This window comes from Dendrobates tinctorius, unplaced genomic scaffold, assembly GCF_039654945.1.
Source record: "Dendrobates tinctorius isolate UK_male_01 unplaced genomic scaffold, ASM3965494v1 ptg000005l, whole genome shotgun sequence".
NCBI classification, from domain to species: domain Eukaryota; kingdom Metazoa; phylum Chordata; class Amphibia; order Anura; family Dendrobatidae; genus Dendrobates; species Dendrobates tinctorius.
In genome coordinates this window covers 13,637,412-13,649,773 of record NW_027361673.1, presented here as the reverse complement: position 1 = coordinate 13,649,773, position 12,362 = coordinate 13,637,412, and the positions used below count along the sequence as shown (strand labels likewise).

Genomic DNA, 12,362 nt, shown 5'->3' with positions numbered 1-12,362 from the left:
TCTATGCACTGATTTCCTTTTGCTGCTTACTACTCATACAGTGCACAAGTCACGCAATGCACAACTCATACAATGCATGAGGCACACAATGCACAAGTCATACAATGCACTACTCATACAGTGCACAAGTCATGCAATGCACAACTAATACAATGCATGAGGCACCCAATGCACAAGTCACACAATGCACAAGTCATACAATGCACAAGTCATGTAATGCACAAGTCACGCAATGCACAACTCTTACAATGCACAAGTCACACAATGCACAAGGCACACAATGCACAAGTCATACAATGCACTACTCATACAGTGCACAAGTCACGCAATGCACAACTCATACAATGCACAAGTCACACAATGGACAAGTCATACAATGCACAATTCATACAATGCACAAGTCATGCAATGCACAAGTCACGCAATGCACAACTCTTACAATGCACAAGTCACACAATGCACAAGTCATACAATGCACAAGTCATGTCATGCACAACTCATACAATGCACAAGTCACACAAGGCACACAATCCACAAGTCACACAATGCACAAGTCATGTCATGCACAATTCATTCAATGCACAAGTCACACAATGCACAACTCATATAATGCACAAGTCATACAGTGCACAAGTCACGCAATGCACAACTCATACAATGCATGAGGCACACAATGCACAAGTCACACAATGCACAACTCATACAATGCACAAGTCATACAATGCACTACTCATACAGTGCACAAGTCACGCAATGCACAACTAATACAATGCATGAGGCACACAATGCACAAGTCACAAAATACACAAGTCATACAATGCCCAAGTCATGCAATGCACAAGTCACGCAATGCACAACTCTTACAATGCACAAGTCACACAGTGCACAACTCATACAATGCACAAGGCACACAATGCACAAGTCATACAATGCACTACTAATAGAGTGCACAAGTCACGCAATGCACAACTCATACAATGCATGAGGCACACAATGCACAAGTCACACAATGCACAAGATACACACAATGCACAAGTCACACAATGCACAAGATACACACAATGCACAAGCCATACAATGCACAACTCACACAATGCACAAGTCATGTCATGCACAACTCATACAATGCACAACTCATACAATGCACAAGTCACACAATGCACAAGGCACACAATGCACAAGTCGCACAATGCACAACTCATACAACGCACAAGGCACACAATGCACAAGTCACACAATGCACAAGTCATACAATGCACAAGTCATACAATGCACAACTCACCCAATGCACAACTCATACAATGCACAAGTCACACAATGCACAAGGCAAACAATGCATAAGTCACACAATGCACAAGATACACACAATGCTCAAGTCACACAATGCACAAGATACACACAATGCACAAGTCATACAATGCACAACTCACACAATGCACAAGTCATGTCATGCACAACTCATACAATGCACAACTCATACAATGCACAAGTCACACAATGGACAAGGCACACAATGCACAACTCACACAATGCACAAGTCACACAATGCACAACTCATATAATGCACAAGTCATACAGTGCACAAGTCACGCAATGCACAACTCATACAATGCATGAGGCACACAATGCAGAAGTCACACAATGCACAAGTCATACAATGCACAAGGCACACAATGCACAAGTCATACAATGCACTACTCATACAGTGCACAAGTCACGCAATGCACAACTCATACAATGCATGAGGCACACAATGCACAAGTCACACAATGCACAAAATACACACAATGCACAAGTCACACAATGCACAAGATACACACAATGCACAAGTCATACAATGCACAACTCACACAAGGCACAAGTCATGTCATGCACAACTCATACAATGCACAAGTCACACAATGCACAAGGCACACAATGCACAAGTCACACAATGCACAAGTCATACAATGCACAACTCACACAATGCACAAGTCATGTCATGCACAACTCATTCAATGCACAAGTCACACAATGCACAACTCATATAATGCACAAGTCATACAATGCACAAGTCATACAATGCTCAAGTCATACAATGCACAACTCTTACAATGCACAACTCATACAATGCATAAGTCATACAATGCACAAGTCATACAATACACAACTCATACAATGCACAAGTCATACAATACACAAGTCATACAATGCACAACTCATACAATGCACAAGTCATACAATAAAACTGTCTCATTAATTATTCTCTGTAGGGAGGCATAACCTAAAAACTACATGGTAGCATTAATTGTGAAATAACATGCACTGCATTGGGACATTTTGTTAATATTTAATAACATATTACTTAAATCAACATTTTTACACTAAATGTATTATTTATTTTTGCGAAATGTTTTATTCCTCATATCATAATCTGTATTAAAAATTAAAAAAATGCAATCTTACCATTTTCAAATTGACCACTGAGGCTTTTTAAGACTGTAACTTTTAAGAAACAACGCATGTACATAGTCACAATGAACAGCTTCAACCCTATCTTTTATATTGAAGCATCTAATAATCTTGTGCAAAAGTCATTGTTTAGGGAGGTGGAACAGGGTCAGGAGGTGGAACAGGGTCAGCTATTATTGACTATTGTGATTGGTGGATCCTGTGTTTTCAGCTGTGAAAAGAAGTGTTACCTGTCATTGTAATCCTGCCTCTGCTGATACGGAGCCTGCTGAAAACTCTTCCTGAAATAACAAGAATTAGGAGTCTAAAAAAGTGCTAGTGGCCAGTGTCAAAATTACGAGATTACTAATTTAGTTGTGATATGAAAAAAAAATCCCAAACATTTTTAAAAGTACATGTAAAACAAAAACCTGATATACACAATCATTATTTTCATATGATAGCGTCCATATAAAGGCACAGTCAGTTTTGGTATTTAAGACCTAGCTCCTTTTTTCAAATCTTACATATGATACTTTATATGATAGTAATTTCGGAATGCTTCTATATACCCCATATCCGAGACTGAATTTTCTTTGCACATTATACTTTATGTTAGTGGTACATTTAGTTGATATGTTTGGAGTTTAGCCATGAAAATATATAATACTTAATGAAAAAAATGAATCAGCAAAAAATTTGCAAAGATAAAATTTGACATTTTTAATGCAGCTGCTCTATGTCTTTACAGACTTTCCATTGTCCCCCAGCAAAATCACTTAAAGCCACTACCAGGACAACCCCTTTTTATTCTCCACGCTTGGCCCCAATAAAATAGATTTTACTCCCTTTTCGCGCCGTTCTTGCAGTGTCGGCACTTGGGGCCCAGGGCTCTCTTGTGGTTCTATGACACGTGGTGTCCCGCATCCAATCAGCGCTGGCATCACTGTCCCTGCCTTCTGTTGAATTGAGCTTGAAGTGGAAGTCAGCGATCAACTGCAGTCCGCTGATTGGGCGCCGAGCACAACCTGTCATACAGCAGCACAAGAGCCCCGGGACCGCGAGTGCCGACACTGCAGGAATGGCGCTGGCACGGGAGTGGAGTATACGCTTTTTCATTTTATCAGGACTAAGCGTGGGGAATGATAAGGGATGGATTGTCATAGTAGTGGACAACCCCTCTAATCTTGCAGGAAAAAAGAGCAGTTATTACAATCAGCCTTGCAGTCCTGCATATTAAACAGCTGTTTCTCTACCGCAGCGGTTTAAAACCACAGCATGACCGCTGCATGTGAATGCAGCCTAAATCAGGCATTTGTACCACTCAAAACAGTTAATAAATAACATTTACCGTATGCTGTCAGGATCTTTGCTAATATAGGTGCTTCAGGTGCTTCACCGGAACTAATGCAAAATGGCAAGAATCGAATGGAAAATTATTTTTTTACCATTAAAATGTTGACTTGGCTCCAGTTTTTTTTTACTGCAATTTTGACAAAGAATAATGGAAGAAAAATAGTCACACAATTTGTTGCACAATTTCTCGCAAATTGCGGCAATAACCCAAATGCGGTCATAAACTACTGTGTATATGGAAGGCCTTGAAAACAGAGGAACATTGTTTGATTTTTGGAGTGCAAATTTGGCTGGAAATTCCCTAGGCCATTACACGGCAACCCTGTGATGAGTTGAGGGAGTATTTATGGGGTGAAAGTGACGCGCCTCCTTTTGTTATCCATCTAGTTGCTGTTGCTTGTGGGACCCAGAGGTCCAGTATGACAATTGGTGCTCATACTGAGCGTGAGCTAGGGCAGCAGGGTGTCAGCTGTAGTATACACCTCCTCAGCTGTCATCTGCAAGGGGCACAATTCTGTAGCACCATAGAGGAAGAAATTAGGCCCCTTAATGATTGTCATAAAAATGCAAATTGTCAGACATTATTATTATTATAGCGCCATTTATTCCACATGTGAGGAGGGATATACATAATAAATACAAGTATAGTAATCTTAAACAATACAAGTCACGACTGGTACAGGAGGAGAGAGGACCCTGCCCATGAGGGATCACAATCTACAAGGGATGGGTGAGGATACAGTAGGCGAGGGTAGAGCTGGTCGTGCAGCGGTTTGGTGGATCGGTGGTTACTGCAGGTTGTAGGCTTGTTGGAAGAGGTAGGTCTTCAGGTTCTTTTTGAAGGTTTCCATGGTAGGCGATTGTCTGATATGTTGTGGTAGAGAGTTCCAGAGTAGTGGGGATGTGCGGGAGAAATCTTGTATGCGATTGTGGGAAGAGGAGATAAGAGGGGAGTAGAGAAGGAGATCTTGTGAGGATCGGAGGTTGCGTGCAGGTAAGTACCGGGAGACAAGGTCACAGATGTATGGAGGATACAGGTTGTGGATGGCTTTGTATGTCATGGTTAGGGTTTTGAACTGGAGTCTTTGGGTAATGGGGAGCCAGTGCAGGGATTGGCAGAGAGGAGAGGCCAGGGAATAGCGGGGGGAAAGGTGGATTAGTCAGGCAGCATTTTAGAATAGATTGGAGGGGTGCGAGAGTGTTAGAGGGGAGGCCACAGAGCAGGAGTTTGCAGTAGTCAAGGCGGGAGATGATAAGGGTATGAACTAGGGTTTTTGCAGATTCTTGGTTGAGGAATGTACGGATCCGTGAAATATTTTTGAGTTGAAGTCGTCAGGAAGTGGAAAGGGCTTGTATATGTGGCTTGAAAGAGAAATCAGTGTCAAGGATAACCCCGAGGCAGCGACCTTGTGGGACTGAGGAGAGTGGGCAGGGTAAAATGGGCACTATACTTTCAAAAACTTTGCATACATCAATAGTACAAGTAATTATATGAAACGTTGCAATTTATCTTATCAGAGAAAATTGCTTCTTTCTCCACTTATAAGCCATTTCGTCCCTTCTTCATGCCTCCTAAACTCATCAATCATTAAAATAACAGCTCAATTCTGTCTTCCTACAGGTAAAATAAATTATAAGCACAGTAAGAAGTCAGATTCCACAGTATATTGAAGTTTGCGGAGAAGGGAGGAGAATCAGGGCCAGACATAAACACATTATTGAGCTGCAGTTTTCTTGAGGCAGAGCAGGACTCACAGCTACACTGCTCAATACTGCTGTGCAAATTCCTCTCTGGAGCTTCTTTCTGCATGCTATCATAGGAAAGAGGAGCAGAAATATCTCGGAGGTCTCCGAGAACTGCTACTGTGCAGGTGGCGCCATCTTGGAGGAGGAAATTTTTTTCTTCTCCAGCAAGATGACGCCACCTACGTAATAGCAGCGATCAGACCTCTATATGGGTGCATTTTCAAATTGATTTTTTTTTGTACTTGATCAATAACATCAAGAACAGTGATTACAAGGACACTAAACATGGGATTATGCTGCAGCGCAGGTGCCACGGTTGGCACCTGCCTGCAGAAGTTTTCTTTCTTCAGAATGTACAGGTATTTATTATGCAAACTAGGGGGCAGGGCACTCAGGGATCAGTGACTTGTCAGCAGTCTGCATTATGAATACCTAATCAGAGCACCACACAACCTCCAGGCCTGCCCCGGGGCACAGGCATATAATTAACTAAAAACTGAAAATAAAGATTAAATAACCACAAGATGGATTTCATCAACCAAGGTATCATTTTAATCAGCATAATGGTTCCGACGTGAGACTGGGTGTAGGTTTCTGCGCACAATCCTGCTGACAGGTTCCCTTTAAGTGATTTCTTGATTGAGAACAGGTGTGGCAGTAATCTGGCCTGGGATGGAAGGGAATTTGATCTTAGTTTCCCAAAGATGTGATAAACCACAGTTAATTTATGATTTAAGGGGGGAGGAGGGGGAATCTCTTTTTCACTTAATAATAAAAACCTTCATTTTAAAACTGCATTCTGTGTTTCCTTGTGTTATGTTTGTCTAATATTTAAATTTGTTTGGTGATCTGAAACATGTAAGTCTGACAAACATGCAAAAGAATAGGAAATCAGAAAGGGGGCAAATACTTTTTCACCCAACTGTATATGCATGTAGCTTTTTCAAAGACAAATACAGAAATATTGCTACATGGACAATCCATTCCACTAGTTACTGAGAAATCAGTGTTTACACTGATATGCAACTGAGGCTGAAAAGGTATTGCTGATCTGAAGCCTCTGTCACTCCAGCTCTATCCCTCTTCCAGTGCAGGAGCCTCCTACTTGTCTCTATGCTGTGTGACTTCAGGCAAAGGAATAGTCAGTTAAGCAGAAAGAGGCACTGCTGTGCAGAGAATAGAGCTGGAGTGACAGAGGCCTCAGATTTTCACCCTCATCTAATATATAAAGCTCAAGTGTGTGTGTGTATGTATGTGTGTATGTCAGAGATTGGCATCCGCACCTTCGCAGCTACAGCCACAAAATTTGGCACAGTCACACGTCTGGACCCCGAGAGCACCCTAGGCTATGTTGTGAGGCGAAATTTTAAACCCGCGCATTCCAATTCACCAAAAATTTTTGCCCCTATCTACATAATGGGGAAAAAGTGTGTGTGTGTCAAGCCCCACCCCTCATTATGATGTCATAATGGTTGCCATGGCGACGCTGATGTCATCATAGGTTGCAATCCCCGCCGCTCATTATGATGTCATAATGGTTGACTATGGGATGGAGGATGTGTTATGGGTATATGGGCACTGGACTATGGGATGGAGGATATGTATGACGGCTATATAGGCACGGGACTATTGGATGGCGGATATGTATGATGGGTATACGGGCACAGGACTATGGGATGGCGAATATGTATGATGGGTATATGGGCATGGATGTGTGATGGGTATATGGGCATGGGACTATGGGATGGAGGATGTGATGGGTATATGGGCACTCGACTATGGGATGGAGGATATGTATGATGGGTATATGGGCACGGGCCTATGTGATCGTGGATATGTATGATGGGTATATGGGCACAGGACTATGGGATGGAGGATAATTATAATTTGCTATAACTAACCACAGTTAGTTACTATGCCCGGGCAGTGCCGGGCTCTTCAGCTACTTTGCATATAAATGCAAACACTGATTTCTCAGTAACAGAGGAACTGACTGTCCATGTAAAGGTATTGATGGATTTGTCTTTGAAAGAACTACATGAGCATATAAATAGTTTGGGTGAGAAATCCTGCTGACAGGTATTCTTTAACAATAATAATTTAAGTCCATAGTTAGAAGATATGACTACAATGCACGTTTTTAAATCCTGCCTTTACCTTTTCCGACTAGTTCATGGAAAATGTATAGGTCTTTTTCCCACAGGCCAAATACAAATAAACAATTCCGTGAACAGGACAGGAATTTTTATTGGTCCACCCATAACAAATACGTTACCCCGATTTCCTGTCACGGAAAGCAAAAAAGAATGATTCAGCTTCAAATAATGTGACTCAGTACAAGGTAACAATAACATCCGGGTAGACATCCACAATCCGCCTTTTCCCATTGGCTCTGGATGAAGGATACTGTCCGGATTAACATGCATGAAACGTCTAAATAAGCATATCCCATATGTTCAAACACACATTTCTTTCCTTAGTCCCCTCCCGTCACAGCAGTGTATAACTAGGTTGTGTAAGAACGTCAATGGCATAATAAATAAGGTTTCGTTATCTGCATTTTTGCTGTATTTCTACTGTCATCAGCAAATGGCTGGTTTCCTTCCTGAATGTTGGACAACATCTGTGAATCATCCATCCCCTCCCATCATCTTTTCATTTCACCCATCACTCAAGCCTGTAAAGAAGTCCTGGGCGAGGCCTTGGTGAGATCACTGGAAGTTACTTTAGGAAACGTGAAAATTAAATGAAAAATGGAGCGAGGAAAATTACAGCTATGTTTGTTTGCATGGTTTAACTGTTCCTTACTCTTCTATCCCCCGTGAACCCGAATGCTGGCTTATTTAGGATCTCAAGCATTTCCATCGCAGGAATGATCGGCCTGCTCAGATGGTCGCACAGCCTGTGTTTACTTTGCCTTTTATGAAAACACCAGCGGAAATCAGATTTGTTTTGTTATTGCTGTCCATCTTCCACCAAAATGAGTATTTGTCTGGAGTGTTACTTTGCTTTTCCATTGATTCAAAAGAAAACAAACAGGTTCTCCCGAAGACATACATCTTGAAGTCATTGTGTCTGTGCAGCGCAGCCTTCTGACCTGCTGCAAAGTTCAATGGAAGAGCACAACCGGGAGGCCTGCATATTAGATTTCTCCCCAATTATACCCTGTAGCAGATCAGACAGCAGCTTGTGGCGAGAGTAATGAATTTATGACAAGAATCTTGATATACGTAGCAAGGTTTTCATTTCGATTTGATATTATCAAATTTTGCCAAAACCACAGATTAAGAGTTTCCTTGCGGCTACACCCACATTGTGATGATAGAGTTCATTTTGCTCCAGCTACATTTAATTCCCACTTTAAATAATCCTGTGTCTCACTTGGAAATAATCCTGCTGATGTTTGTGCTTTATGGTTCCTTTTATTAGCGAGTGGTTGCATGTACTGTACATGATAGTGAGTAAGGCGGGCTCTCTTCTAGGGGTCCTTCCTGGAGAAATTGGAATACACCACGTTATTACTAATTAACTTTACACATTCTCTGGTTCAATTTCTGCCTAATAATTGAAGAAGTGAAGGTACACCCTGGTGACTTCAGAGCACACAACAAAATAACGAAAGATACACACATGTTGATATAGTGAATATTTAGCCATGTATATATGTAAAGAAATAGAGAAATGTAAAGCGCCACACAGTACGAGAAGTTGTGTCTGATATTGCAGCGTGACTCTTTTGAATAGTATATGGTTAAATTGCAGTACCCGGCTCAAGCTATGGGCGCATGGAACTCTGTTTATGGGAAAATCCAGTACAATTTAAAAAAAAGGCAAAATAGTATTTTAATTGATCTTCAATTGAAAAATAAGTGAAGCCAACCAATTTTCACTTTACATATACTTATCCATCACTCAAACAAGAAATACAATGCCCTTGTAACGGAGCCTAAACAATGGGGTCAACTCAGAGCACAAAGGAAATTCCAGCAAAATTACTCATCTGTTTGTATACAGAGCTGACCTGTCAAAAGAAAAGATTGTGGAACGTATTACTGAAGGGATATGGTGCAGATGATACAAATCTCTCCGTGATCCAGAGTCACTTTTCCATGTTTCGCAAATGTGTGCACCATGCAGCAGTGTGACAAAGTGTGAAAAAACTAGCCAGTTTTGGGTGGTTTCCCCAATCTCAGACCTGTTTGCTGCCAAAGTCCTGCTCTGGTGATCTGAGACATTGTCAGTCACTGGCAGCAGGTGAAGCATCAGAGGTCTGTTTGTGTCCAGTGTTGCAGTTTGGCTGCATACTTTTTTCAAAAGAGTCACGTTGCAATATCAGACAAAACCCATGGACAGATGTGGCATGGTTTTAAATCTTACTGATTTTCATTACATTTCTCAATCTCTTTACATATATATGGCTTTAAGTGCTTGTGAAAATCTAACATTAAAAGTTAGCTGGATTTATAGCCAGTGATAGGTTGCCTATTGTATCAGGCTTTTCTAAACCTAATACACAACCAGCAATTCACCTGCCGTGTTCTGTAAAATCACTGCAGGAGCCGACAAGATAGAAGAGATGGATTACATACAGTAAATTCACATAGAATAGGTAGATATATACAGTAGATGTCAGTGACAAATACAATTAGTACAAAGTGTGCAAATTACTGTACATGTATTTAAAGTAATTAAAAAAAGATTATTTTTCGGGAAAAAATGGCGTGGGCTCCAACGCAACTTTCATAACCAGCAGAGGTCAAGTCGACGTCTGCTGGCAGATGTTTATAGCCTGGGAAGGGGGTAATACCAATTGAGCTTACCAGGCCATTAATATCAGCTCACAACTAGATACTTAGCCTTTACTGGCTATTAAAATGGGGGACCTGCCAAAAAAATGAGGTGGGGTCCCCTATAATTAATAACCAGCAAAGGCTATGCAGACAGCTGCGGGCTAATATTAATAGCCTAGGAAAGGGCAATGGATACTGGCTTCCCCTGGCTAAAAACATCAGCTCTCAGCCACCCCAGATAAGGCGCATCTCTAAGATGCGCCAATTCTGGCACTTAGCCAAAAATGTATCACAGCTATAATCACAGTCTTATATGCTTCATGTATATTGATTACAAAGTGTCTAGCACTATATCATTCCTGTTGGGACATTTGTGACTAAATATGTAGATGTAAGATTCAGGGTTTTTGGCATTCATCAGTGGAAGATACATGTCACCAATGTGGTTATCATCGATAATGTAAAGTCTGTAACAGTAAAAGAAGGTTACAGAGAGAGTTTTAATTTGACTAGATTTTGGGTCCTGGATTTAGGAGCAACCAAAAGAACCTGGGTGGGAAAGGTCATTCCCACAATCCAGCTTGCCTGGAATATTGAGATTGGTGGGGCTGCTACATTTACTTTGTTCATTGTACTTGAAGAAAGGGCTATTTTTGTTATATATTTGTACAGGAGAAAAGCTGTTTTCATTTTGGAGCTATAAAGTTTATGACGGACAATATATCTTATGTTCGTTTTGATATAAAAACCTAGTGCCGGTGTGTATCCAAGCGGCTACTAGAGAGCTGAATCCATACAGAGGTTCTTTCTATAGAGTTCTAGTAATTAAAAACATATTATTGGAACCTGCTCCTAATGGATCATATTATTAATGGTTTTTGTTACAAAGTTAATAAATTCATTATAAGCGTTCTACCTTTTTAACAAATCCTTCTCAACCCTTTATATAATGCCCCTTAAAAAATGCCCCTAAATCTTCCATTGTTCACTTCTTTCTCGCTCACTTTCAATTCTATTTGCAAAACAATTATAACATTTTCTTTACAGAGCAGCCAATCTATAATAGCCCATCATGTTCTAACCTGTGCAGGAAGACGTCTAACCTGAAGAGCAGACTGGAGATTTAACGGCCCATAGCTTACTTAACACTCCTAATAATCAGATCACATCCCAGACTTGAAGCCTTGTGGCAAAAGTAAATGATAGCAGGGCTTCTAAGTGTGCCCATTACTGTGCTCTAACTAACAATAACAAGATAAGAAACAAAGTAGGTTATTAGTCTGAGCCCTATTCTATATGGATTTCCTGCCATTTCAGGTACGATAAAGAAAAAAGCTAAACAGACGGTGTGTCACCTTTCTCCAAAATGAGGTTAGAAGTGGATTTTATACTTTGCAAATAATGTTTTCTATCCCCAAACAGGAAGGTGCACTACACATCACTGTTGTGTTGCTTATTCATATTCTTAATTTAATATTTTATAGTTCTTGTACAGTATGATTGCACTCAATGTACACAACTCATTAACCACTAATGACAGAGCACTTTAGATTTCCATTTCAGGATTGTAGCAAATTAGTAAAAATTCTCTCATTCCCGCAAATGAACTCTGCAATCATTTACTATTGTATTGGGTGGAGGTATGCTAAAAAAATGGGTCTCACGTGAGTTACTGCATAGTTATTAACATACATATTTCCCAAGAAAGACAATGGTGAATTGATGGAGTCAGCCCCTCCTTCAACCATGATAAGTGGGACATTATTTAGCACAGTCTAGCTGTTCCTAGGCATTGTGCTCATGACAGTGTAAGGACAAATAGGATAAAGCCGTTGCATGGCTCTGTTAAAAAAAAAAGGAGAGAAGTAGCGGTAATTGCTGAGTGTAATCCCCTGCTGTTCCAGCGCATGGCGCTGTGGTGGCAATGCCAGTCCTTGATTATAAGCTGACGTCACGTCACTGCAGCAATCACCGGCCTCTTTGGTAACATTACTAGTATCACTAAGCGATTCTAGACGGCAATTATCTCTCATGTTGCTG

General features: G+C 40.8%; 1 protein-coding gene across 7 annotated transcripts in view; it reads right to left on the bottom strand.

Annotated features, from left to right (window-relative positions):
• The window catches only part of RARB (retinoic acid receptor beta), a 965,418-nt gene that overhangs the window by 346,599 nt on the left and 606,457 nt on the right, over positions 1–12,362 (bottom strand). For 5 of the 7 annotated variants that reach the window (XM_073568382.1, XM_073568363.1, XM_073568380.1 and 2 more), the window contains one exon: positions 2,682–2,732. The exons of the other annotated variants lie outside the window; for them this stretch is intronic. In XM_073568382.1, the coding sequence (XP_073424483.1) occupies positions 2,682–2,732 (51 nt within the window). The remainder of the gene's footprint in view (positions 1–2,681; positions 2,733–12,362) is intronic. 7 annotated transcript variants of the gene reach the window in all.